General features: G+C 50.0%; 1 protein-coding gene across 2 annotated transcripts in view; it reads right to left on the bottom strand.

Moving 5' to 3' along the window:
• The window catches only part of TBXAS1 (thromboxane A synthase 1), a 150,480-nt gene that overhangs the window by 2,137 nt on the left and 120,514 nt on the right, over positions 1-27,829 (bottom strand). The window contains exons 10-12 of one of the 2 annotated variants that reach the window (XM_019946536.3): positions 7,429-7,520; positions 2,551-2,688; positions 477-639 (exon numbers count right to left, since the gene is read on the bottom strand). In XM_019946536.3, the coding sequence (XP_019802095.1) occupies positions 477-639; positions 2,551-2,688; positions 7,429-7,520 (393 nt within the window). The remainder of the gene's footprint in view (positions 1-476; positions 640-2,550; positions 2,689-7,428; positions 7,521-27,829) is intronic. The other variant, XM_019946603.3, reaches the window with a different exon arrangement.

Below are 27,829 nucleotides of genomic sequence, written 5' to 3'. Positions count from 1 at the left end.
CCAACAATGAATAGGACAGTCTTTTGGTCCCTGATCTCAAGGAGTATGCAGTCCAACTGTGTGACGTCAGGCAAGTTATTAATCTCTCTGAGCTTTATTTTAGCTCTTCATCTGAAGAATGGGAATCATATAATTTACTCTGCAGGGTTACTGGGTTCTCTTTGCTGAAGAGGGGAGAGCTACAGCATGGTGAGGCCCAGCCTTGCTGTACAGAGGACAAGAATGATAATAGATAACACAGACTCGGGTTATGTGCCAGGAGCTTATCTGAGCACTTATGATTGATTCAATCCTCACCCCACAAGAAGAGGGAGGAGGTGTGCTACTTCTGCTACTGTTACTTCCTTTTACAGATCAAGGAACTGAGACCCAGAGAGCTTGAGGAACTCGCCCCAGCTCACGCAGAGCCGGGAAGCCACCGTAGGCATCAGGGAACTGGGGTGGGCACCCCCTGCGCCCTGAGCAGCAGGGCTCACCTGAGTCTCGGGACAGGCTTCGAACCGGAACTTGCGCAGGACGTGGAGCAGCGTCAGCTTGGCCTCCAAGAGCCCCAGTCTCACCCCGAGGCAGCTCCGGGGACCTGCCCCGAACGGCAGGTACGTGAAGGGCCGCTGGCGCTGCTGGGCCTCGGCTGTGAACCTACGGGGCAGCACGGTCAGCGTTGGCCTGGGTCACCACCTCCCTTCCTGGGGTTCAGCCACTGGCTCTGGCAGAGGGACCCCATCATCTGAGGCCACGCTCCCACCACGTGAGGCCTAAACCCCACCTCGGTCTACAGGATCCTGTTTTTTCCTGGACCGGTCAGTCCCTAAGGCTTTGGAGCTGGTGGCCACTGATCCATGTGCTCCCGTGCGGCTCCCCTCCTCCTGTCCTGCAAAGCCCCGAAGGCACCGCTGAATTAGTAGAATCACCCGGATCGTCAGCATGGCCCTCTCTGCCTCTCCTGATAAATTCACTGTGTTGTTAATGAGCTTTGCAGGCTCCCTAGAATCCAGGATGAAAGTCTCAAAGAAACCACAGCTCTCGCTTCACCCATGGCTCCAACTTCCCCAGTGGCCAGAGGGTGACACTGGCTGGCCGGCATCCCCTTCCTAAGCAGAGTCCCTGGGCACCAGACCCCTCTGGAGGCCATGTCCTGCCAGTTTGTCTCCTGATGCCATGCCGGGCAGCTGTCTCCCTGCCCACACTCACCTTTTTGGTTTAAACACTGAAACTTGAACCACTGGGGGTGGCAGTATTTGACCCGCTGGAAAGCTCTTCTTCAGAATGAATTGCCGTATCTGCTCCCAGGTGACAGCATTTGCCACGTGTGTTCTGTGACAGTAACGCTATGTGACAACCACAGCTCCCTTCTTACTACCTCTGGACTTTATGGGCCCAAGAAGCTCTTGACCCACCTTTTCAACATCATATTAATGCACTTTTTGTTTTCAAAGGTGATGCTGCAAGCCTTGCAGCTGCTGTTTATGTTTCTTGATATTTGCCATAATTCCAGGAGCTGCTGGGCAGCAGAATGTTATTTATCTGGGTCCCACTGCCCATGGTTTCCCAGGGACCAGGTTGTAGAGATGGGGCCGCATTAACAGGAAGCTGGAGCCACTAACAGTGGGAACAGAGCTGCAGGCTGGCCAGCCCCCCCATTTGCCAGGAAGCGATATCCGTCGACTCTGATGGGGAGGGGGTGTAGATGCCTGCTCAGACACTTTAAATTGGGAGTATAGAAATGAGATCTAGACAATGGACCAAATCCATGCAGGGGACAGGAGAGAGGATCCAGGTCTACCATGTTAGGGTAGCTGGTTCTCATGAATTCCTGGAGAAATTGTTGATGCTCTTGTATTGGAACAGGCATTAAGTTTAAAAAAAGGAAACAACATTCTGCTACTTCTTAATGCATTCCTGAAATGTGTCCTTGTTTCTTGGAACAAATAGTGGACACCCATTTGAAATTGCCTTGTTGGGCTTCCCTGGTGGTACCGTGGTTAAGAATCCGCCTGCCAATGCAGGGGACACGGGTTCGAGTCCTGATCCGGGAAGATCCCACATGCCGCAGAGCAACAAAGCCCGTGCGCCACAACTACTGAGCCTGCGCTCTAGAGCCCGCGAGCCACAACTACTGAGCCCGTGTGCCACAACTACTGAAGCCCGCACGCCTAGAGCCTGTGCTCCGCAACAAGAGAAGCCACCGCAATGAGAGAAGCCTTTGCACCGCACCGAAGAGTAGCCCCTGCTCACCACACCTAGAGAAAGACCATGCGCAGCAACGAAGACCCAATGCAGCCAAAAATAAATATAATTAAAATAGATTTATTAAAAAAAATTGTCTTGTTACCTGTATGCAGTGCTGTGGAAATGCTAAATCTCTGGATTATGTTTTGGGCTTTTAAAAATGGTACAATTATTTCCTTTAGAAATTATGCCTAAAAAATGTCTCACTGCCATGTCTTTTGAGTTTTGGGGGACTTTACTAAATCTGTGTCTCCTGGCAGGCGCCTCCAATCCCCCCACACTCACATCCCCCAGGGCCTGTTTGAAGGGGGCAGTACTCACCTCTCAGGGTCGAAGGTCTCCGGGCGCGGCCAGTGCTCGGGGTCATGGTGCAGAGCACCCACGGCCACCTCCAGCACGGCGCCTGCGGGGATGTGCTGCCCCAGCACCTCGCAGTCCTGTGCCGCCTCCCGTGTGAACCTGCGGGGACACATGGGTCATCCCCGCCTTGAGGCAGAGCAGAGACGGGGGAGCTCCAGGGTGGCCATGCTGGGGCAAAGGTCTGCAGTGTGGGATGAGGCTGGGGGACAGGAGGGTCCGCCTTCTTCCCGGGGTGGCCGGGATAGTGACCCACCCCCCATCCCATCCCTTCTTGGGCCATTAACCCTATGCTGCTCTGGACCCTGTGGTCTCTAGGTTCCTCCATTCCTTCCTTCAGCCACCCATCAAGACTGAGAGCCCATTTTATGCCTGGTGTTGCGGTGCACAGGTGCCTTGGAAGTGGAGGCTTTGCAGGGTTATTCCGCCGGCCACCTCTCCTCCTTCTTCCCATTCCCACTGGGACCTCTTTCCCCGCACACACACCCTCGCTTTACCTACAGGAGATTAGGGTTTGAAAATCTGTTCCCCTTCATTGTCTGTGTCGCTATGGAGAACTGCTACTAGGGAGGAAAACATCTTGGTCAGATTGTTTATTTTACCAACTGACAATGTTATAATCCCATTTATGTTTTGTTTTAAAAGGCTAGACTACATATGTTTGCATATGAACATGAAGTTTATGGAAGAATACCTAAACTTCTACCATCACCTCCTCTAAGGGATGGGGCTGGGGTGGAGGTTGGCAGGGTACCAGGGGTGCCAGTTTTTTCTTTGGATTCTTCTGTATTTCTTAGGTTTTTTTTTTTTTTAAGTAGAAGCATATCATTTTGGTAAATATAAATAATTATTTTAAAAACTAAAAACAATCTAGGATGGCTTTTACCTCAGGTTGCAGGACTCGGCTTCCCTAGATATCTCAGAGGAGATACAGTTATTATACTAATTACTGTTATACCCTGTTCCTGCTTATAAAAGAAATTAAGAGTACCAGCAGCTCCTTGCAGCATTCATCACTCTATTATGAGCCTTTAATATATCAGGAACATGAAAGGCCAGGGCTGTGAGACACCCATTCAGATCCGAAGCTCCTAATGCAATTATTCTGTGCTTGGGGCTAAGTCACAAAACACTCTTACTCAAATCAGAGCGGGCAGGGGGCTCTGACGTGCGCAGCCTCAGCTCTGAGCAATCAAATAAGGATATACTTTGACTTCCTTCTTTTTCATCTTTACCAGAAATAGCTTGGACCTGGATGCAAGACCCCCTAAAAGCCGGAAAATGGGGGCTTCCCTTCTGTAAGTGGTTGGGCCTCCTATCTGGCTAGACTGCATACAAAGCCAGAAAAATCCGCTGAATTATACTGCCTGGGTTCCTGGGTTGACATTAATAACACTTCAGTGAGAATTGTTATGTTTTCCACAAAGGCCATGTTGAGTTTTTTATGGATAAAGGTGTCAGTCAAGTGTGTCAGTGTTTGGGAAAAGCCAAGCATTTTTCTAAGATTAAAATAATAAAGTAGGGACTTCCCTGGTGGCGCAGTGGTTAAGACTCCGTGCTCCCAATGCAGGGGACCCAGGTTCGAACCCTGGTCAGGGAACTAGATCCCACAGGCATGCCACAACTAAGAGTTCGCATGCCACAGCTAAGGAGCCTGCCTGCTGCAACTAAGGAGCCTGCCTGCCGCAACTAAGACCTGGTGCAACCAAATAAATACATATTTTTAAAAATTAATAAAGTAATGGGATTTCCCTGGTGGTCCATGGTTAAGACTTTGCCTTCCAGTGCACGGGGTATGGGTTCGATCCCTGGTCGGGGAGCTAAGATCACACATGCCTCGTGGCCAAAAAACCAAAACATAAAACGGAAGCAGTATTATAACAAATTCACTAAAGACTTTAAAAATGGTCCACATCAAAAAAAATCTTAAAAAAAAATAATGTAAAATAAAATATAAAATAAAATTCTCACTGTCGCTATGTTCACCCCCAAATCCTATGCCCAGGGCCAAAACGAATTGGCCTCTTGTCTGGGTGAGAATAATGATGACTTGCCTCTCTCACTTCTGTTGTTTGATAACAGAAGTCAGCAGAGTGATATGATTAAAAACACCAGTGGAGTAGGTATGGGGAAGGGAGAGTGTGGCTTGCCCGAGACTGGAGCCACACAGGGTCAGGCCATTCAACTCTAAGCTCTGTGCTGCTTTTTCTTTACTTCATACCTTACACGGCACACTGCCTGCAGGGGTACTGCGTTTCTACATCTACTGTCCCACTGATTCTCCCAACACTTCTGGAGTAGGCAGAGCAGGTGTTGTGTGCCCTCTGAACACACAGGAAACAGAAGCCCGGAACAGTCTGGAACTTACCCAAGATCACACAGTAAACTAAGGGCAGGACCGAGACTGTCTTGACTTTATGTCTAGACTCGCTCTGTCATTATGGAGAACTGGCTCTATGTTTTTACTGGGAATTTTAACGAACTCATCCAGATACTCTGGTTTCTGTCCTGTCCTGTCCTGCCCTCCAGATACTCTCAGATCACGAGCATCCTGGTTCCCCAGAGCAATGCCTTCGCTGACTTCCTTTTACACTTTGCTGTTTATAAAGGGTCAGAAGGAGAATTGACTGCAGAATTTTGGTGTTGAAGAGACTGCTGACTTTGTCTCTCAACATGTCATCTATACCAGGTCTCAGGTGATGAATTCTTCATTGAGTTTAGATCCAGGAAATGATGTGTCTTTGATCAATTTATACACTTTCCTCCCACTAGAGAATATGACTGTTCAACTCAGCTGCTTTCCCTCTCTGCCAGGAGTCTCAGCTACCAAGCCTGACCCCAGTTATTGCCATCTCTGGGGTCCTGTAAAGGATTCTTTCCTTTAAACAGCCTTTGTTCTGTTTTATCACTGAATGTCTTATTTTGAATTTCACGTGTATAGCAGCTGCCCACAGTTCCCTTGGAAGGAAGCTGGTATAAATCATGCAGAAACAAAGATTGGATGACAGTTTGCTCGGCTCCTAAAGAAGTCGGGGAAGGCCTGTGGAATCAGGTCTTAATGCTGGCGTCAGGAGAGCAATGAGGCAAGCCCTGGCGTTCCTTGTCTGCTCCCAGACCAGGAGACTGAAGCCATGTGTGCTTGAGGATGATGTGATCTGACTCACACCCCAGGAATTCTCTATATTGGCTCTGGGTCTGAACATTTTGGACAATATCTACAACCACACTCTCTATGATATTTTCGGTTTGGAATATAATTTTGAGATACCTACAAATCATCCACATTTTCTCTTTTTAAAATGGCAAAAGTTATCTCCATATGGTTTCTGTGGTACATTACTTCCTAGAGATGCAGAGTGGAATTTATGATATACAGTTAAACGCTTTGTGTCGCTTCTGTTTCTAGAACCTGAAATCTGGCAATGTTTCACTCTCTAAGGGCCTGGGGACCTAAGTGAAGACCCCTGTGCTCCATGGGATGCCTCTGAAACCAAGAGTACTCATCAGTTAGACCCATTAAACCTGCCTTCATTGATCAAGCTCGCTTTAATTGTTGCTACAGAAAAAGCTGCATGTCCTGCGAGCGTCACGTAGCTTAAACAATAAGATGTTCGCCCAAGTTGTTTTTCAGGAGCTTGGAGTCAGCTGTGTCTAGTTGGAGCTTGAGCCAGTTGAGACTGATTAAGACCACCGACCCTCCAACTGGGCATGCGCGAGTGTTCGCTTGGTGACCTCTTGACGTCAGAGGGCCCAAAACTCCATCCTCGGAACGCGCTAACGCAGACGTTTTCTGAACTTGGGTCCCGTGGAGAAGCCTGTAGCTTAGCTGCACCTGTGCAGAACTACGATTGCCTCACCTTTTTCTCATCTCCAATCATTACCTTTTCCCGTGCTCCCAGGACCCACCACGCCACAGCTTTGTCCCATAAATACCCAGCGCCCCTTGCCATCGGGGTGGGGGGGGTAGATCTGAGATTTGTTCTCGTGTCCCCACGCTTGGCTGCCTTGTGAATGTATCTCTTCTCTGCTGACAACCTCAGCATCTCAGCACTTGGCTTGCTGTGCGTGGGGTGAACCAGCCTGGTTCGGTAACATCTTGTTTTGGGGGAGTTTGAAAGAAGCAGAAGACCTGATTCCTGCTCTCAAGGCACTTACAGGTTGGTGTGACTGGATGACTGCACACTGGTGAAATGTTGCAGAGCAGCTGAGAATTATCCAAAAATATAATATGAAGTAGAGTTAGCGTGCAAAGTGCTGGGGGAGGAGAGGCAGGGAACGGGTGAGGCTGGCCAGGTTTCCTGGAGTGGTGAGTCTTGGATTGGAGCTCTGAGGATGGGACGAGTGTGGAGTGCTGGAGAATAAGAAGGAGCGTCCCAGGACTTGGAAGTTGCCCCTGGAACATCAACTCCAAGGGCTGGCATTTTATCTGTTTTGGCTGATTTTCCAGTGCGGGTCACACAGCAGATGCTCAATAAATAGTTGGTGAATGAATGAATGAAGTGACCAGGGGAGCAGCAAAAGCCATCTAAGGGCTAGGAGGTCAAAGAGTTCGGCTTGGGCTGGGGAGGAAGGTCATGTTAAGAAAAGACCAATGACGCTTTGAAAACATGGTTAACATATAGGAATATAGGCCAGACATTTATTGCTATGGTGACCCTATGTCAGGCATGGCGTCCAGTGCCCCAGGGGATTAAAAAACCCAAGTTTCAGACCTCGACCTCCAGGAGCTTGGGTCCAGCATTCTTCATAACCCAGGTGGTGACAGACTGAGGACTAACAAGGACTCCAAACAGTGATGCTGAAGGGGTCCTGGGGTGCAGGGGCCCTGGGGTATAGGCTTACCTGAAAGCCGGTGGGTACATCCTCAAGGTCTCTGCAATCACCATGTCCAGGTAGGGCAGGTCTTTCTGGAGGTGGCGGTACTCAGGGGCCGGCTGATGGAGGGGTGGTGACAAAGAATGTTGAGTTAGACCGAGTCACACGGTGTTCTGTCTTTTCTGCTAACTTTAGAGTCCCAGCTCCAATGTTTGCACAGACTTAAATGGAAACCCACAAGATGAAAAGTGATACTATGCGAATTGCGTTAGATTAGCACTCTATCAGAATATTCCGCACGTTCTGTCGTGCTTGTTTCCCAGTGCTGTCCGTCACTGAAGATGGCCAGGCCAGGCCTGGGACTGCGGGGCCTTTGAGTGTCAGAGAAGTTTGTAATAAAGCAATGGCAGCAGCTGCACTGCTAGCGTTTATTGAGAGCTGAAGATCTGGCAGGCTACATGTTGTACACACTCCCTTATGAGGAAAGAAATTTTTACATATTGAGATATAGGAAAGCCAATCTGGCTTATACGTGAGTTAACTTGAATTTTATGCTAACTAAAATAGCCTGTTTGTGGCTTACCAAACATATACTGTACATCTGCTTTAATTATTAAAGGAAAGGGCACACTGACCAGAAGTAAAGAATGTCCATGTTAAAAATAGAGATTAAATGCCTCTCTTCCTGGGACGCCAATGCTTGTACTTCTTCAATGATAAGTCTCCCTTCCCAGGTGCCAAGGCCATGTTGATTTGCTGTGTACCTGCTGGTCTGTTTTTTTTTTTGGGTTTTTTTTTTTTAACCTTGAAGAAATGTAACCCTGACCCGTTTAATGTTCCTTGTTCTGAGAAGATATAAAACTGGACTGAAAACCCTGCTTCTCCAGAACAGTTTCTCAGAGTAATCTGGGAAGTGGGCTTCCAGGCTAGTTCTCAGTTTGGCTCAAATAAAACTCTTTTCTGTTCTTATTATTGATTGTTTATTAATTCTTTTCTTTTTTTTAATTTATATTTTTTGGCCGTGCCACATGGCATGTGGGATCTTAGTTCCCTGACCAGGGATCAAACCCGCACCCCCTGTAGTGGAAGCGTGGAGTCTTAACCACTGGTCCACCGGGAATGGCCCTGTTTATTGACCATTTTTGTTGACACTTAATTTAATGCTCCAGCAAACCAATGGAACAGCTGTTCTCCCATCTCTTAGATGATGAAACTGAGGCTCAGAGAGGTTGTCACATGGTAGTAATGGGCACATCATAAAGTTAAAAGACCAATAGTAAAGTAGCAACAACAACAAAAATCACCACATCTAGAAAGGATCAATGGTAACAAAAACCCAAAGGGCTACAATCAATCAGTCAGAAAAGAAACTCATCAGAAAAGTGGTCAAAGGAAATAAGGAGGCAAAAGACAGAACAAATATGAGTTGCCATGGTGAAAAATACAAATTAAAACCGTGAGCTTTGGTCTTCACTCATCAGATTGTAAAAAGCTGTAAATGTTGATTTACCAGCATCTGCTAGGGAGGAAGGTGTGGAGAAGCACAACTCCAGCACCCCGTGTTGGGGAACCCTAGCATCCCCTCGACGACTTCCACCGGGGTGACCCTGTCGCCCTCTGGCCCTCACCCCGTGGCCTGAGGAGGAGGTGATGGTGAACTGAGAAGCTGGATGTGGGCTCGCATGTGAGTGGGATGAGTTAGGGTGGGGTTATAGAAGCTTATTAGCTGCTCTGCTAGTTTCCGCAAGGAAGGATTTCCCCCACATACTTCCGTCCTCTCTCCCCACTCCCAAGAGAGCTTGAGTGAAGTTACCTGCCTGATAGGTGACAGCCTCATCTTTCTAAATCACTTAATGCTAATCAAAGAGGAGTCTTCAGTTTGGGAGGTTGGCTTGCTTCTGTCCTCCCCTCTCAGGACAGCAGGGGGCAGCACTTGGGGGCAAGTCCATCTTGCCGGCCCTGCAGTAGCTGCCACAGGGCTGCCCTGCGTAGGCTCTATTCCAGTGGTCATTAGTGATGTGCATAAAATACACAGTATTTTATGCGAGGGGCAGAGGGGAGAGTGATGGGGCCAGGACACGTGGAGGCTTGACGTTCCTGGTAAATATCTTAGCTAATCTATTGGAGTCTAGCCATCAATGTAGTGTGGCCATTAATAATGTGCATAAAATACTGAGTAAAAAAAGTCCAGTTGCAGAGAACATGTGCAGTCTAATGTTTACGAATTTGAAGGGCAAAAATGAAAACAGTTGGCTTTTCCAACATTCTCCATCTTCATTTCTGGGAACTGTTTCTTTAGAGGGTTATCTATCGACCCTACACTTCCACCTCCATCGCAGGCTACGAGGGTGGGCCCGATAAACACGTGGCCAAGGAGAGGGGCCCTGTGCTTGGGGTTTAATGCTCTGTGGGTTGCCATCTGGAGATTCTTAATCGTCATTATCTTTGAATTTGTGTTTTGGGAGTAGAGTCTGAGGGGACCATGGAGCATGTGCTGGGGGCTTGGAGCCTCGCCCACGAGTGGTCCCACTTTGGCCGCCTCCCCAGGATGGGTTCTCAGCTGCCTGCTGTCTTGCCCCTGTGCCTGGGGCCCAGCCCGGCCACACGTCTCTGCTTTGCCCTTGGACCACTGTTGCCCGTCACCCCCGACAGGGGCCTGGGCTCAGGCACAGAGAGGGTAGGAATGGGGCGCATTCACCCTGAAGCATCTCGTGGTGGGCACATGTCAACCGTCCCTGCCCCGGGCTGGCAGCACCATGGCTGTGTCGGCCCGGGCAAGCCTCTGCCCACCACTGGTCCAGGTACAACCCGTGTCCTGGCACAGAGGTTTAAAGGTCTCTGAGAGTCACAGCCTACTGTGGGTTGGGGGCTGAGCCTGTGGGAAGGGGGGACGCCTGGCTCCGCTTCCCTAGACACTGCCCCAGGATTCATGGGCCTGGTGGCTGGCCAGAGAGGGCAGGGCTCTCCCAGCCCACCCTGTGTCCCCACACCCCAGGGCGAGCCCCCTTGGGGAAGCTTGGCGCACCCTCTCATCCTCCTTCCAGTCATCAATAGTTTGGTTTGGCTTTGTCTCTTCTGTCCCGTGAGTCACGAAATACAAATTATGTAATTCAGTGATTCTGCATGTGCATTAAATGCTCTGATCTTAACATTTAAAACTGTGGTGTTGCATGATCCAGAGATGAGTGGTAAAATTCGTGCTAATAATGTATAATTTAGAGTTTTCTTTACTTAGACTGGTATTAAATAGAAAATTAAAAAACCACTGTGATAATTTGAGAGATGAAAGAAGATAGGAAGAACTTTTATATGCACTGTTGTTTTTTTTTTTTATAAATTTTTTATTTTTGGCTGTGTTGGGTCTTCATTGCTGCTCGCGGACTTTCTCTAGTTGCGGCAAGCGGGGGCTGCTCTTTGTTGCAGCGCGCAGGCTTCTCATTGCGGTGGCTTCTCTTGTTGCGGAGCACAGGCTCTAGGTGTGCAGACTTCAGTAGTTGTGGCACATGGGCTCAGTAGTTGTGGCTCACTGGCTCTAGAGCGCAGGCTCAGTAGTTGTGGCGCACGGGCTTAGTTGCTCGGCGGCATGTGGGATCTTCCCGGACCAGGGCTCAAACCCGTGTCCCCTGCATTGGCAGGCGGATTCTTAAGCACTGCGCCACCAGGGAAGTCCCCATATGTACTGTTAATGGCACTGTCCCCCACTTTTTTCATTTTGCCTCAGGTCCGACAAATTATATAGTCAGCCCTACAGGCCACGGTTGATTGGACCAAGAGTGGGCCTCTGATACGAGGGCACCAGCCTGGACATTTGGACCTGAGACAGAGGAGAAAGGAGTTTTTCTCCAGCAGGTGGAAGCTGAACACGGGTGAGTTATGGTCTGTTGGTGGCCATGTTCTGCCTTGTGGATTAATGAGCAGAAAATCCGTTTGCCATGAGAAAGAAGCAATGAGTTAGATGTGTGGAGAAGCAGAGGCAAAAGACAGACCGTTTCCTGGTGTCCTGATTGCCATCTGCTCCTGGCAAGTAGCCCTGTGGGTGGCATCTCAGTACTCTTCCAGTAAGTTCCCTTTATTTATTTATTTTTTAACATAAATTTATTTATTTATTTTTGGCTGTGTTGGGTCTTCGTTTCTGTGCGAGGGCTTTCTCTAGTTGCGCCGAGCTGGGGCTACTCTTCATCGTGGTGCGTGGGCCTCTCACTGTTGCGGCCTCTCTTGTTGCGGAGCACAGGCTCCAGACACGCAGGCTCAGTAGTTGTGGCTCACGGGCCCAGTTGCTCTGCGGCATGTGGAATCTTCCCATACCAGGGCTCGAACCCGTGTCCCCTGCATTGGCAGGCAGATTCTCAACCACTGCGTCACCAGGGAAGCTCTAAGTTCCCATTTTTGACCTAACTTAGTGACAGATGAATTCTGTTATCTGCAACCAAAGGAGTCTTGACAAATGCAGAAGTGTAAACAAAACAAAACAGTGGTACTGTGCACCAAAATATAGAACTCTCAATATATCTCAAAAAGAAAAAGAAACCAGATCTGGGAGTAGCATCCCTAATGAGTCAATGGTATTGGTTCCTCAAACAAAATTGGCTGGGAAGCTGTCAGTACTTGAAAGGGAACTTTTAAAGCTAGGCCAAGGGAAATTTGTATTATAAAGTCAAGTCTTCATTTATTTTCCCCAGATGAGCTTTTCACCACTTCTTAGCTTTGGGCTCAAGATACACATGTCAACATCAGCGTGCTGGTCCAGCAGTTCTTGATGTGGTCGAATATTAGAAGTGACCAGGTGGCTTTTAATGTATAAGGATGCTTGAGCCCTGCCCCCCAGGGGTTTGATTGTTGGTCTAAGGTGGGGGCCTGGGTACTAGTTCTGTACAGCCAAGGGCGTGACACCACTGCATGAGTCTCTGTCTGACCTGCCCCAGTGACCCTCTCTGCTGGAGGCGTGGATGGATGGAGTCAGGGAAGGCTCAGGCCTCTACGTTTTAACCGGATCCAGGTGAGGCAATGCAATTCAAGCGCCCACTGACTCACGCACGAGTTCGCCCCTGGGGACCTGTTTTTGCCCGCCTATAGTTCTTTCAGGAAAATCCGGGATGGGGGGGGGTCCTGCACCAATCCTGCCAGCAGAGGGCAGCAAGCGTATGGCAAATGGTGACTCCCTGCGAGGCTGGGCTGCTGCTCCGAATCACAAACTGAACCCAAAAGGACCTTGGAAATCTTGAATCCAAATTCTTCATTATAGAGATGAGCAACGTGAGACCCAGAGAGCAAAGGCTGTGAGCTCAAAGTCACACAGATAGGATGTGGAGTAGAAAAGCCAACCCCTCAGGGAACACCCACTGGTATCAGGTGCCAGGCTGGGTGTTTGGAATCCCAGAATGAGTAAGTCTCTGCTCTGGGGGGAAACAGACTTCTGAGCAAGTCATTGTACTGAACGTGGGTCATGTTACAGAAGGGGCTTTGGCGGGGGCAGGAGAAGCAGTCCCGTGTGGGAACTCATTTGTTACTTATTCATTCACCTGCAGAGCTGGTGCCTACTGCTGACCAGGCACTGTGCTAGCACCGACGTGTCCTCGGATAGGTTACAGTCCGTCTCAGGATGCAAACCAGGGCTGCGGGTTATAGGGTGGTGAGCACAGGTGCTGTGGGAGAGCAGACGAGGGACACACATCCCAGCATTTGGGATCGGGAAGCTGCCAGGAGGAAGTGATGTCTAAACGGGGATATTTATGATGAATAAGAAAGGCCAGTGAAAAGTAGATGGGTTTGTTTGGGTGCTGGTTCAAACAAACCCAATCTAAAAACAAAATTATAACGCAATCGTGGGACCTTGGACCCTGAGTGGGTATTCGGTGCACTTAGGAAATTATGGTCCATTCGGGTTTTAGTGTGAGGATAGTATGGTGGTCATGTTTTGTTTTGTTTTGCTTTTCTTAAAGCATTAAGAAAGTTTTTAAATTTATTTTTGGCTGCATTGGGTCTTCATTGCTGCGCGCGGGCTTTCTCTAGTTGCAGCGAGCGGGGGCTACTCTTCGTTGCGGTGCGCAGTCTCACTGCGGTGGCTTCTCTTGTTGCGGAGCACGGGCTCTAGGCGCGCAGGCTTCAGTAGTTGTGGCACGCGGCCTCAGTAGTTGTGGCTCGTGGGCTCAGTAGTTGTGGCTCGTGGGCTTAGTTGCTCCACGGCATGTGGGATCTTCCTGGAGCAGGGATTGAACCCGTGTGCCCTGCATTGGCAGGCGGATTCTTAACCGCTGCGCCACCAGAGAAGCCTCTGGTTGTCAAGTTTTAGAAAAGAGCCCTTTTCTTTTAGAGATATGTACTGAAATGTTTGCAGATGACATGTATACGATGTCTGGGATTTTTTAAACAATGGCAGTGGGGGAGGGTGGGGAAACTGGAGGGGCCATAGCTGCCATCTGTTGAAGCTGGGTGATGGGTACACAGGTTCTCAGCTATTCTGACAATTTGTACAGGTTAAAGTTTTCCTTCATGAAAGGTTAAGGTGCTATAGCCAAGTGAGATTTCTTCTAGCTATGATAGGCTATTTCAAAAATCAATCAACGTAATCCACTACATCGGCAGGCTAAAAAAGAAAACGCTGTAATCTTGTAATTTGAGAAAGAAAAAGAAAGATACCTATATAGTAGAACTAAATCTGTATTAGTGGTTACTTTCTCCTTGGTGGAAGAAATATAAATTATTCATGCTTAAAAAAATCGGTTTAACTGGAATAACTATTAATTGTTATTCTGAAAAAATAAAGTTTGAGAATACAAATTAAAATGTAAAGTGTTAAATAGAAATTGAAATAGCAATAGTGTGTGGAAGAGCCCATGTAAAGACTCTGACATGCGTTAAAGAATTAAAAATGGTTGTGTCAGGCTGGCTGACAGGGAGAGCTGCTGTTCTGGGGCATCTTGGAGGACGGAGGGCAGCGCTCCAGGCGCAGGAGAGAGAAAGGCCTCTGTGCAGGGCGACCTGGACCGGGGCAGATGCGAGTGAATGCAGGGGGCATGGTACCTGATGGGGGGCGTGGCCGTCAGGCAATGAAATGGAAAAGGTGGGCGTGCTGTATGCGTGCTGCATATTTCTCTTTGCCCTCTAGCAAAACTAACACTTAAAACTGGGGGTGGGGGTGGAATTTATTTGAAGTGAAAAAGGGAAAGAAAGGGAAGTTTAGTCAAGAAAGTGCTTTTCCTTGGAAGAAAAGGCTTCTTTTCTGGTGAGCTCACCCCAGATGTTTAAATAGAAGCCTCGTCCTTGCAGGCGGGAGTCTGGGAGCCGGGGCCGAGCTTTGTGCCAGCCCTCCCTGTGCTGTCACCCTCGGCATGCCAGGCCCTCTGTCTGTGCTGGTAAGGGCCAAGGGGGTCTGCTTGGCCTGGAGTGTTGGGGGACTCAGGAGGTCTGAGCAGAGTATTTCAAGCCAGTAAGCACTTTAAGCGTCTGGGGTTCCAAAAGATAATGTTAAAAATGGATCCCCCAGGGCCCTCTTGGGAGCCTGTAGCACAGGCCATGTTACCCAGAATTCGAATTGGGAGGAAACTTAAAATCAACCTGCCTCTCCCCGCAACGAGGATGCCCGTGCAGCCTCTCTCCCTGACCTGGGCCAGGCCTCAGGGTGGTCACCAGGTCCTGCCAGGGATTCTGTCCTGGATCCATTGCCCAACGGCCCTGGCCTTGGGCCAGTCACCAAGGCAACATCAACAGGTCACCTGGTCTCTAAGTTCCAGGTCATGATGTTTCCCCACCCATCTCTCAGAGCAGAGCCAATGAGATGGTAAAGGTGAAAGGTCTCCGGAAACTAAGGTACCAGACAAGCAGACAGTACTTCTGGTTAAACGTATTTGGAGGCAGGGAGCATGTTTCATCATCTGTTCTATGTTCTAAACTCTCCTGTAAGGATGTGTCAAGGAGGAAAGCGATTATACAATCCTATAGAATTCACCTCAGCTGGGACCGATTCTGTAAAACAAGTAACTGTACTCTTAGAAGGTTGAAAATAATATTTAATATTGGGAAATACTAAAGTACTAACTCTTAAATATTGGGGAAAATAGAAACCAAAAAAGCAAACGGAATCTTTGCCTTATGGTTTATGTTCTCAATCCAGAGTTCTTTAATTTTCAGGGAGACTTTTTCATCTATATTTGATTTTTCAGTGGGCAGTCACTGCTAATTTTGTTTCTAAGTTTCTTGGTCTATTAGTCTTTCTATCATTTAGTTTAGGCTCTATAAACCAATATTTAAATGCAACAGCTAAACCTGATGGTTAAGGGAACTCTATGGAAAAATCTACTGATAAATACTTTTAAGTAGGAAATATTGCCCTTGCCTATTAATCTCACTTTGCTACATTTGGATTTTTGCGTGCCATTTTCTCTGCAAATTACACACAGACACACACACACACACACACACACACACACTGAGTCTCTCACACCTACACGTACACCTCACACTGGGTGTGTGCTGAGATGGAGTCTAAATGAGAAAAAGAAAATTAAAATGTCATGGCTTTCAAAAAGATTTTTCCTGGAGGTTCAGGGACCTAATAGAGAAATTAGTATTTTCTTATTTTCCTAAAGGAAATAGAAGTGGGGGGGGGTGGCCTCAGTTTTGTTCCTCCCAAGAAGTAGCAGCATCAGATAGTATTGCTAAGTGCTCACCTGCACGTGCTGGACTTGGTGTTGCATGCAGTGGGCGGGGTCATGCCTGCCCTCACCTGCCCACTAGAAGCTGGGAACTTGCAGTCCCGTGAGACTTGGGGTTCCAGCCAAGGGGCAGCGGGGCAAGACAGCCACGGGAAAAATCGAGGTTTCCGCTTGCACTCCTTCTCTGGGGAACACAGACTAGAAGATGAAACCCTACCGTGGAAAACCTGGCAGCTCTCGCTTTGCCCTTTTGCCCACTGACCCCGGGAGAAAAGCCTGCAGTTCCCGGGCCTGGGCTCTTCACAGACCACTTCTTAAACTGGGGTGCTGGGGTCCTTCCAGCTCTAACTCTTCAGCTTTGACATCCATAGATGTTCTGAGTGAGTTGTTTCAGGCCTGGAGCAAGAAGCAGTGGGGGAAGGGGGTGGGGCGGGGCGACCCGAGAGGGATGGCATGGGGCGGGTTCCTTTCTCTCAACATGGCTGGCTTGCCTAGCCAATGCCCAGACAGTCCTGTGTGCCGGTCTAAAGAATGTGGCAGATTTAGATGTAGACGGGCACCCCCACCTTAGAAAAGGTAATTAGGAGAGTGTGTATGGCATCTATTTATATCCACTTTCAAAGGAATGAGACAGAACCCATATCACATAAACACAGGGATTATTCCAGGTGCTCTTGTACTCTGAGGCCCAGGCCATTAAGGGATTAGGTGAGGAGATGTAATGAAAGAACGTAAACCGCACACACACACCACGGTGTCAGCCCTCCCCGCCAACGGCCCTGGGTTCAGCTTTGTTGATGGTGCTGACCCTCTGCAGGAATTCCTGTCTGCAGAGATCTGTGATAACAATGGTACTTCCCTTCCTGCAGTACTGTACTGCCTTCTGAAGGATTTTTACATCCCTTATGCCATTTGGTCCTCACAACTGCACTGTGAAGCAGCTAGGGCATTTTTGTTGTCTATTTTATAGATGAAGAAAACAGACTCAGAGAGGTTAGTGGCTCGTCCAAGGTCACACAGCTAGTACATGGCAGAGTCAGAACTAAACCCAGATCTTCAGATTCCAGATTCCAAGGATTTTCCATCATGCATTGCTGCCTAAACTGCCCTCCCTCTCTCCTTTTATCTCCCCTCCCTTCATTCCTCCCTTACTTTCCTCTGTACATTTTCGGGAAGAATAACATGCACACAGAAAAATAGAACACAAACAAAAGTGTAGCGCTCAGTGAATTTTCACAATTCTCACAAAGATGTGTCACCAGCATCTAGATCAAGATGCAAAATATTTCCAGCCCTCAGAAGTGCCCCCGTGACCCCTTCCAGTCATAGCCCCCCAAAAGCAAACACTATCCTGACTTCTAACACAAGAGGTTATCTTGCCTTTTAAAAAGCTTTGTGTAAATGGAACATCCAGTACGATGGCTTTTGCACCTGCTTTCTGTGTTCACTGCTGTGTCTTTGAGACTCATCGGTGGTGTGGTGTGAGTTGCAGTGTGTCCATTCCACATCTGTTCATCCTTCCAGCTGTGGACGGACATTTGCGTTGTCCCCAGTTTGGGGGCCATTATGAATAAAGCGGGGCTTTCTTGTATATGGCTTTCAGTGAACGTAAGTCATGTTTCTGTTGGGTATGTACCTAGGAGTGGAATTGCTGGGTCACAGGGGATGTGTGTGGTCAGGTTTAGTAGATACTGTAAACGGTTTACAAACTGGTGTGTAACTGCCTAAATTTTAACGGTGAATTAGTTGAAAGGCAGCTCGTTGACACCCCTGTCCCCTCTATTTACTGTCACTGTGGGTTCCTCTCTTCTTCCCTCTGCCTGCCCCCTCCAGTGTGCTGGAATGTAACCACCATCTCTATTTCGGGAAAAGGTTGAGAGAAAAAATAGTGTATTATTTTGGGAACTGTGTTATGTATTCCTATAGTGTATATGTTCGGGGGGGGGGATGGTGATAGGAACAAATAAGACACATCTAATTACCTAATTTTAAAATTGTCTCAGTTACCAGACATAAGCCCTCATAAGCATAAAACACGTTCCCAAATCAACTAGATTCGAGTTTTTGAATTATCTGCTGTCTTGTAATAGTTAGGATTTGGTTCTCTCCATTAGCATGGGTCGTCCACAGTTGATTATATGTGATGTTTAAAGAAATAAGCCCTTAAGTAAATGATAGTTAAAGCACCCAGCCCGTTTTCTGCGCTGGGGAAAGAGTGTATGGAATTAATTTGCAGATAAATATTTTTTGTTCACTCCTCAGACAGACGTGAAGTACCTGACAGGCACTTAGCCGAGCGTTGGGGGAGAGGAAAAAAGGGAAAGGGGCGATAAGATACAGTCCCATACCTACAACTTATTATGTGTTCGGGAAACCATCTACTTGTTCAGAGATTTGTTATTTTGGTAAGAGGGAGCCACTGAAGGTTTTTTTTTTTCTTTTTGCGGTACGCGGGCCTCTCACTGTTGTGGCCTCTCCCGTCGCGGAGCACAGGCTCCGGACGTGCAGGCTCAGCGGCCATGGCTCACGGGCCCAGCCGCTCCGCGGCATGTGGGATCTTCCCAGACCGGGGCACGAACCCGTGTCCCCTGCATCGGCAGGCAGACTCTCAACCACTGCGCCACCAGGGAAGCCCGCCACTGAAGGTTTTTGATGAGTAGAGGTAACATACCGAAAATGGTATTTTGTGATCTGATGTTGACATGGAGGGATATTTGGAAGAGTTGGGGGGATAGGGCAATAAAACAGGAGATGACAGCAGGAGTCCAGGCAAAAGTGATGAGCTCTGATGACACTGTCAGCTGTCAGAACGGGAAAAGGGGTTGAAAGAGGGGAGCAGTGCAAGCCGTGAGTCTCCCTCTCGGTTGCTCCCTGCCGATGCTTGGGCCCCACTCAGAAATATTCCGTTTTAATTGGTCTGGACCGGGCACAGGAATTAGTCTGGTTGTAAAAGCTCCCAAGGTAATTCTGAGTAACATCCAGAGTCATTGGCAGAAAGGATGACTCACCGGCGAGGTGAATCCCTGGATATAAGGGGTCAGGGAATGAAGACCTAAAAACGATTTCCAGATTTCATCCCTGGGGGGCTGGAAGAAAGACGGAGACAGGACCGACCTGGGTAAGGCTGCCCTCCTGCAGGAGGAGCTCGGCTTTGGCAGGCCGGTGCTGGGGGCCCCAGCAGGGGCTGGCGTCCAGTTCAGCCCACAGAGATGCGTGAGTGCTCTGGGATGGAGGTAGGAGAGGAAAGCACGGAGCTGAGCACCGAACCGTGAGGGCTGCCTGGGGGAAGGTGGCAGAGGGACGGGAAAGGCCATTGCGTCGGTCAACTGGAGGAGGGAAGTGAGGCCAAAGCCAGCATCCATGGGGCCAAGGGATGGGCAGGGAGAGAGGGATGGAGCTAGAGAGAGTGAGGCAGGACTGACGTGCTTCTGTGAGTCACACTGAACGCATTCAGGAGAACAGAGCAAACCAAGGGGAGAAGTGAGGGCATTGTCACCTGAATGGCAGGCACGTGACAAAGGAAAAGGAGGTAGGTGCTGAGGATGGAGTCAGGCCCAACAGTAAGTCCCAGAGAGACAGATTTTGACTGGACATACGGAAGAATTTTCAAATGACTAGAACGTAACGATCAAGCAGGCAAGCCTCATGCCCACTGGAGATTTTCCAAAGCTGTTATTGAGCATCTGAAAAGGTCGCTGTAGGGTATTTATGGATCCCTCATCAACAGGAGGGGGATGACTCCACGGTGCCTTCCATGTCTGGGGTGGTCTGACGCATCATGACTGCGCCCTGGCCCACCCAGGGACAGCCTGTGACATCAGATCCCCGTCACTCTGCCAGGCCGAGGAAATGTCACGTGAAGGTGGAGAGCCAGCGGTCAGCCTGCTCTATTTATCCCCCTGGCCCAGCCCCCAGCATCCCATCCCTCATTCCTGTGTGCATCTTGGTTGATAATTCAGTCTAAAAGCCATAGTCCGGGTCACTTACTGTTTGGGGAAATGGTAAACAGAGATAAGAGCTTTAAGCACTGGAATTCATTTTTCATCCACTTGGCCTAAAAGCAACTGCATGTTAAATTTAGAAGGCTGCTTCCAGACCCCTCCCTGCCCTCCTGTTTCCTGCCGCCTTTTTCCCGCCTATGCTCAGAATATAGTCTCGCTGACCATGGAATCTAAATGTATTTGTAAAGCCCAGGAGTATTGCGAGGCTGCCTGCCTGGATGTTTATAAAATGTATCATCTGAGGGCCTCGGGCAGTGGGCTCTGTTCGGCATCCCACCAGCAGCCATGTCGACCCAGATGTTCACCTGAACGCCCTTCCCAGGCAGGGCCCGGTGCTTCGGCCTTGCGTTGCCAAGAGGTGAGATGCTCCCCGGGGAAGACGCCACATTTTCAGCAGACCACCTTACAATTTTTTTTTTTTTTTACAAAGGTCTCCCTCACGCCTGGGAATCTATAATTGAACAGCTCTCTTTGCTATGTAGGTTACACCCCTTTACAACCAACTCCAAGAACCTGTAGAAATCCTTTTGTTGGCCTGGAATTCTGTTGTATTGAATATTGTTGGAAATAAATGAGCCATTGTCTGGGCTGAGAATTTTCTGGTTAGATAGAGATCGCCACTGTGATGCGATTTATTGTAGCAGGATTTTTTTCCCCCCCAGCTTATTTTAAATTCTCTGTTGCCTGCTCAGTCCATTTTTACAGCTCAGGATGTAAGCGGGGAGGGCTAGGCCTGAGCCAAAAAAAAAAGAAATAGAAAAAGAAAAAACATCTCCTTTCCCAAGAACGATATCCAGAGGCTTTAAGTGGCGTTTGGTACCAGATTGTAACAAATGCAGGAAGTGAGGTATATCTGTTGACCAGTTTAGGGGAAAGGAGAGTCGGTCGCCCAGTGCTCTCAGCTGGCACATGACTGGGAGAAAAGAGCAGAGACTTGGAAGTGACACAAGTTTAACCTTTGCATTGTCCCGTTGAACAGCCACAGCCCAGAGAGGTGAGGTGACCTGCCCTTACTTTTGCCCATACAGAAATTCTCACTTAATTGTTTTTTTTTTTTGGCCATGCCACGCGGCTTGCGAGATCTTAGTTCCCTGACACGGGATTGAACCCAGGCCTTCGGCAGTGAAAACACCAAGTCTTAACCACTGGACTGCCAGGGAAGTCCTCCCTCACTTATTACTCTTTAAAAAATCCATTAACCCAGCTCAGTTTTAAAATAAACCCAACTCTAGTTAAGAGTACGTTTTGAAGTTATAAAAAAAGTCTAGAGAGCAATTTACTCTTTTTTAAATAATGAACTCCTGAGATTTTGAATTTCAGGACCGGCAGGCAGAATTGTAAACAGGGAAGAGTGGAGACGTGGAATTGGTCAGATCTAGCTGGAAGACACTGAGCAAGTTATTAAAGCCATGCCGACATACAGTTTGCTCATCTGTAAAATGGGGAGAAACCACACATTGAGGGCTGTAGTGAGGATTCCTCATAAGTGCCATATAGGGGGTTTTCTTAGGAAGTTTGGTTTGTAACTCTTCTGCTTTGGGACACATGTGACCCTGTGAGCAGAAGCTGCAAGCCTGGAGTCATCCCAGGAGGGATGGAAACAGTTGTGCCGATGAGAATTAAGAATTTAGTGGGGGCCGCCTTGGGGGAGCTGCTGGTGAGAAGTCCCCACTCCTGTCATCAGAGGAGGAGGAAACTGGAAGATAAACCCTAGAAGATGCAGCAGGGGCTACAGCTGAGAGGCGGCTGGTCCTTGGAGACCCACCTCAACTCTTCCATCTGCCAGGAACCGAGCTGAGCACCTCCCCATCATCTTGTCCGGTCCTCACAAGAGCCCACTTTGCACAGGAGGAGACGGGGTTTCTGGAGCTCAGGTGGCTTGCCCAAGGCCACACAACCAGGCCCTGGGAGAGCTGGGGTTTGTCTGAGGGCCACCTCCTACCTCTTCCTCACCTCTTCCACCTGAGGCACTTTTAGCCTTGTCCCCTTTTCTGCAGCTGGTGGCTTTTAGTGAAAAGGCTTCCTTGCCAAGAGTGACCTCGACAGTGGCAAAGCGAATAAAAATGGGCCTCAGGGTAATAGCTAACTTGAGTCTCCCCACTGTTGTGGGCCTGGGTACAAAAAAGCATCCTTCCCTTTCTCTGGGAGCTGTTGGAGTAGGTTTGGATAAATAAGAATGAGGTTCTTGGGAAGGAAATTTTTTTTTTCTTTTAAATTAAATTGGGGGTGGGAGGAAATCACAGCTGGCACGTGCCTCAGGGCCTTGCGTTCAGAGTAGCTGAGATGCGACATTCAAGCCTCAGCCTCTGGTCTGCCGGGTGCAGGCTGGGGCCCCAGGTGAAGGGGGCTGCCAAGGACAGACGGCCGGGCTCCTGCCAGCTGGCCTGCAGGTGGTCCCCACCAGGCCTCTCAGGAGGGGCCTGGCACATCCTGCCCCTCTTATCATATTACGGATGTGGAAGGCTCAGCTCTGTGGGGTGGGCGTGGGGAGAGATAACGTCTACTGCATGCCATCCTCCTTCCCTCGTGTGCCCCATCAAGCCCGCAGGGAGGGAGAGAAGGTCACCGGGAGGCCTCCCTGAAATGAGACCTGCAAGCTTCATCCCTCATGGAATGGGGAGGGTCTCATGGAATGAACTGGAATGGAATGAGTTCTCCCAGCCCAAGCCCCTCTCCTTCCCTCCAAGCATCCAACAAAGGCTTCAGTTAGGAGCGCCCCCTTCAGCAGGCAGCTGCTCATCTGGACAGAGCTGCCCAGCCCCGGGGGGCTTCCACCCAGTCCCCACCCTGGGCCTAACATTCGTTATCCGTTTTTGGTTTTCTCACCTCTGCTATTGGGCTGTTCTTTTAACGTGGAACAAATCCCAAAAGGGTGACTGTGGCCGCATGAGGGCAAGTCACTACTCCCTACCCGCCCTCCCATGATAAAAGGTTCTGTTTAATGTGTTCCTACCTTTATGCTTTTATTTTTAGTATTTATTTATTTTCGGGAGCTTGCTAATAAGATCCCTTCCATTCAAGAATTTCTCCTGTCCTACAAGGATCCCCTAAGCAACCTCTGGGGTCCCCTTGATGTTTACAAACTACCCCTTCCATGCCTTGACAATCATTCTGCTGGGCTGGCCGTCACCTAATGCCTGCTGTGTGCCCAACATGGTCCTAGGGGTGGGGTGGAGATGGGCAGTTCTCGGTCCCCAGAGGCAGAGAAGCCCAGGGGACACCCCGCTGCTGAGACTCTGATGGAGGGAAGCATGGGTACCCCGGGAGCTTGGAGGGGCCATCGTGGGACCCCATCTGCCCGGGGTGGGGTGGGGGGGATTAGGAAAGACTTCCCAGGGAAGGTGAGGCTTATGCTGAAGCGGTTTTCAAAAAGCATTTGTTTTCTTTCACACAAACAACAAAAGCACTTAAACAAGGTTTTGGAACAAAACTGAAACGAGTTCCCTCACAGCCACACCGTTTACTGCCGTTTCATTGGAGGCTCTCTGTGGTTTATGCCTCTGCCTCGCGCCAACCGCATCTCAGCCCACGGATGGTTGCAGCGGCACGTGTTAATTACGGCAATTTGTTTTGGATCTTAAGGAATCATTTGTTTCTTTTGTCTTCCGTGTCTGCTGCTTGTGTCAGACGGCCTCCATCAGCCTCGCAGCCTGACTGCATTTCCCCCCGCACAGGAGTGGGGCTTCTCAAAAGGACTTAACCTTAAGGTGGGGACAGACTGGGGTCCCTCCAGGTACCAGAGGTGACAGTGTCGCGCAAGGAGACCCTGAGGGAGGCGGGACCAGCTGGCTGGAGGGATTTTTGCAGTATCGCAGGTGCAGAGAGCCTGGGGCCAAGTCCACCGCCATGGACCAGGTGGGGGGACTTGTGGCAGCACCCGGGGGACAGAGAAGCAGCCCTGAGAGGGTGGGCACAGCTGAGCTGGGCAAGGTCTGTCTGGGGGGCCCTATTTCCTGACCATGATGGGGTGATGTCGGGCCCTCAGGAGCTCAAGGGCTGAGAGCCTCAGAACCCTGCACCCCAGGGGTCAGGACCAGGGGTGGTGGGATGACCTCCCAGCAGACAAAGGAGGCTGGGCTCCCCGGAGGACACGAGGGCCAGGGGCCGCTGCACAGGAGACGGGTCTGGGAGGCCGGCTGCCACTTCCCCCAGGAGGCCAGGCTGCTGGCGGCTCTCGTGCTGGAGCTGGTGTATCTGCCCGTAAATGCCGGACCCATGCGTGCGTTTATGAAAGAGGAGAGGCATGCCGGGACAGAGCACACCCCGCGTCCCCAGACGCCAGCTGCTGCCCTTGCAGCTGGTCTCTGTCTCCCCCAGAGCCGAGGCCCTGAGTGAGGGGCGGGGAAGTGGGGACAAGGTCGGGGAGGGAGGGCGAGGCCGGCGTGGGGGGAGGGGCAGAGAGCAGACCAGCACTGTCTTTCTAGGCGGGTGAAGTTACGCAGCTACGCTGAGTACTACTGACCCAGTTCTGTGGGGCGGCCCGGGGTGAGTTTCACCGGATCATCTCACTGAGTTTTTATTACAGATGAGAAAACTGAGGCTCGGAAGGGTTTGTGTGTAAGGTCAGTAGGCCGAGAGAGGGTGGAGCCTGGCAGAAATAGGGGCTCATAGGGCCCATCGAAGGACCCGTCTCCTCAATTCCAGAGGCCATGACAAGGCCAGGTAAAGACAAACAGGAAAGGAGGGCTTTTCCCTTCCTCATTCAGCAGGACACTCGGGGATGTGTAGGAGCGGCAGGGGAACAGGGGCGGATGCTTCATAAGGCGGGACATAAGCCCGGGCAGAAGCACGTGAGGGGCCGGCTGGGAGGATCCAACAAGAGGGAGGACCTGGGTGCGTCCTGAGTGTCCCTAAACCCAGACCAGAGAGATGGGGAGGGGGCCATGCAGAGACCTCACGGTCCCCCCGGGTGCCAGCCGGGTGCTCCAGCTGGCCAGGCCCAGTCTCACCCCGAGGCTCCCAGGAAGGGAGAGGAAGCAGCAGAGAATTCTGTGGCACCTGCTCTCGTGTGTCAGGTATGAGGACGCTCTGCCGTATTGTTTTCCGTGGCCTCGTCCTTTAATGTCCCTAAGCATCTGGGGAGGCGCTGGGCCCACAGGCAGCCACTGCTCTGCCCTATAGTCTTTGGAGTTGAATTTGGGGTGGTGGCTCCCCGGCCCAGGCTGCTGACCCGCCTTCTCTCGCTGCTCCCAGCTGGCTCTGGACTCTTCTCAGAGAACAATGGGCCAAAGTGGGCCACCCCTGAGGGTCCTGGTCAGACCAGTGAGTATATTTGCAGAGTTTACTGAAAATAGCATGGTGCCAAGCTGCTCTTAATTTCTGTTAAGGGCTTGGCAGGAGGAAATGGACTTAAACTCCAGCAAAAGCAGGGGCGCCCTCGGGATCTTCTCAAGGCCTGTTAACCCCACATGGAACCGTCGCCTTCCACAGAAGTCGTGCTGATATCTGTTTTCTCGGCCCAGCTCACAGGACGCTGTGGGTGCTGCCCCAGTGAAGACAAGAGAGTCCTTTCCAAAAACTTAGACTAACGCTAGGTAGGGTTGGGTTTCTGGTTTGGGAGTTGAATTTTGTAAAATTGAGAAAAACCGCCTGATGAAGAAACACCATTCCTTTATGAGTGCCGCTGCCCTCTGAGCTCCAAGAGGGCCTGTGACCCACAGAATCTCTTAGGTCAAGGCAAGGGTGGCCTGGTCAGCTTGCTCCGATCTTTGGGACCCCTCAGATTACTTATTTTCCCAGTGGCTTTTATAAAAGATACATTAAAAATATGGCAACAGTGATACAGATTTAAAGTAAAAACGTCTGGAACGCCTTTCAGAAAGCTCTTAATATCCCTGTGGGTTACCTTTCTGATGAGTAATCTTAGTGGGAGGATCGTGTCATAATCAAACATGTGTTTTATAATTAGGTGACTGTTTAAGGCTCAGAGGCCCTGAAAACTGATTTCTGACGAATGAAGCTGGGAAACACGGGGTGAGGCTTTATATGTTGTGGTCGGGGAAGGAGCCTTTGGTCCTGGGGGTTCCTGTAAGAATAATGGCCAGACGAGTTGAAAAAAGTGAAATGCAGTCAAAAGAAAATGCACCCAGTCTCTGGCCGGGGCCATCAGAACTGTCGGTCAGCCTTCTGCGCCGAGAACTCTGGCGTCTCACTCAGTATGTGTGGTTTTGAAACTCTAGTCTCTGTTGGTGGGTGGAAGTGAGACCCGGGTTCTGGGCTCCCCCAGGCCTCTGAGCTCTGCCATGGAAAGCGCAGGGGAAGAGCATCTTCCTCTTGCATTTTGATTCACAGTGGTTCACCCTGGGATCACCGGGGACCCTGCGCTATATCCGAGGGAAGGCTTGCAAGATAAAGGCTGAGTATGGGCCCGGGGCTGTTCATTTAACCTCCCAAGCCCACAGCTTCTGGAACACTGTAGAAAGTCTAGCTCTGTGCAGAGAGCCTGGGGAATTTTTCCAGGGTCTGCCCCCTGCTTCCCACTTCAAACTTCCACCCTGGAAGCCAAGGTGACACAGAGCTTAAAAGCACACAGGAGCCATACTGCCCACATTTGAATTGGTGTCTCATCATTTACCAGCTGTGTGACTGTGGCCAACTTAACTTTCAGCCTCAGTTTCTCACCCGGTAAAATGGGGACAGTACTAATCCTCCTGCATCGGGTTGTAGTTGGCAGAGATCCTGGTTCGTGGACAGCACTTAACGCTGCCTGGGCCGCACAGGCCTCGGGGAGTGCTTGCCGCTGCTGCAGCTGCAGCCTCGTATAGCCTCCCCGGGTCCATCCAGGCTGGTGCCCTGGGTTCCGCCCCTCAGCCAGCCAGGACTGACCGCTTCTCTGTAGGCCTGACCAGCTCCTTGGCTTGGTTTCTCCCTGAAGATGCTCCTAGAACGCCCGCTTGGGTCTCACGCCAGAAACTAACACAACAGTGTGAAGCAACTGTACTCCAATTTAAAAAAAAAAAAAAAGAGGGTTATTCTATGTGGTCCCAGAGTTTGAAGCCATGGGTGGAAGCTATAGGGAAGCAGATCAATGGATTAGCAGTCTGGTCCAGCCATGTGAGATGGAAGACGGGCGCCCACATTCCTGGAGTGAGCTGGAGGGCCATCCTCCGGCAGGGCCTGGGAAAGGGCATTCCAGCCTTGGTTGCTGGGATCCACCAACAGTCCTTGGAAATCCTTCCAAGTCCTCGGATTTGGTAATTTTATCGTGTTGTTGGTTCCTAGCAGAAAATAGTGTCTTGGCAACTGGGATGTTGAAAGAGTGAGTTTTGCTGGAAGGAAAGGGGGGCAGAAAAGTTCTGACTGAAAGTGGGTGGGACTCGGAGGAACCACGCAGTGAGGGACCCAGGGGTGGCAGGGAGGGGCCCTCTTTTCCGAGGGGAGCAGATGCTGAGACCCTGGGTGGAGTAGAGGCTTGGCGGCAAGGCAAGGAGGAACACTCGGAGGGGACATGTGGCCACTTAGGGTTTCTGGAATGATCCGTAAGATGTGGATAATGGGAAGATCTGAAACAACCAAAACTGAAACAGATTTTTCTAGAGGGCCACTAGGTGCCAGGCTCTGTGCTGAGTACTTACATGTTACCTCACTTAATCAGATATGATTATTATCCCCTTTTACAGTTGAGGAAACTGAGGCTTAGGGTCATATGGCTGCTTTGGGGGCTCAGCATGGCTTTGAGGTGGGGAGTCTGACCCGGAGCCCGTGCTCTTAGCCATCAGCCTGGCTCCATCCAGGATGGGTGGAGATCAGTTGGTACAGGGGCCATGGACCTGCAGA

This window comes from Tursiops truncatus, chromosome 9 (assembly GCF_011762595.2).
Source record: "Tursiops truncatus isolate mTurTru1 chromosome 9, mTurTru1.mat.Y, whole genome shotgun sequence".
Lineage (NCBI taxonomy): Eukaryota > Metazoa > Chordata > Mammalia > Artiodactyla > Delphinidae > Tursiops > Tursiops truncatus.
This window is presented reverse-complemented; position numbering and strand designations above follow the sequence as displayed.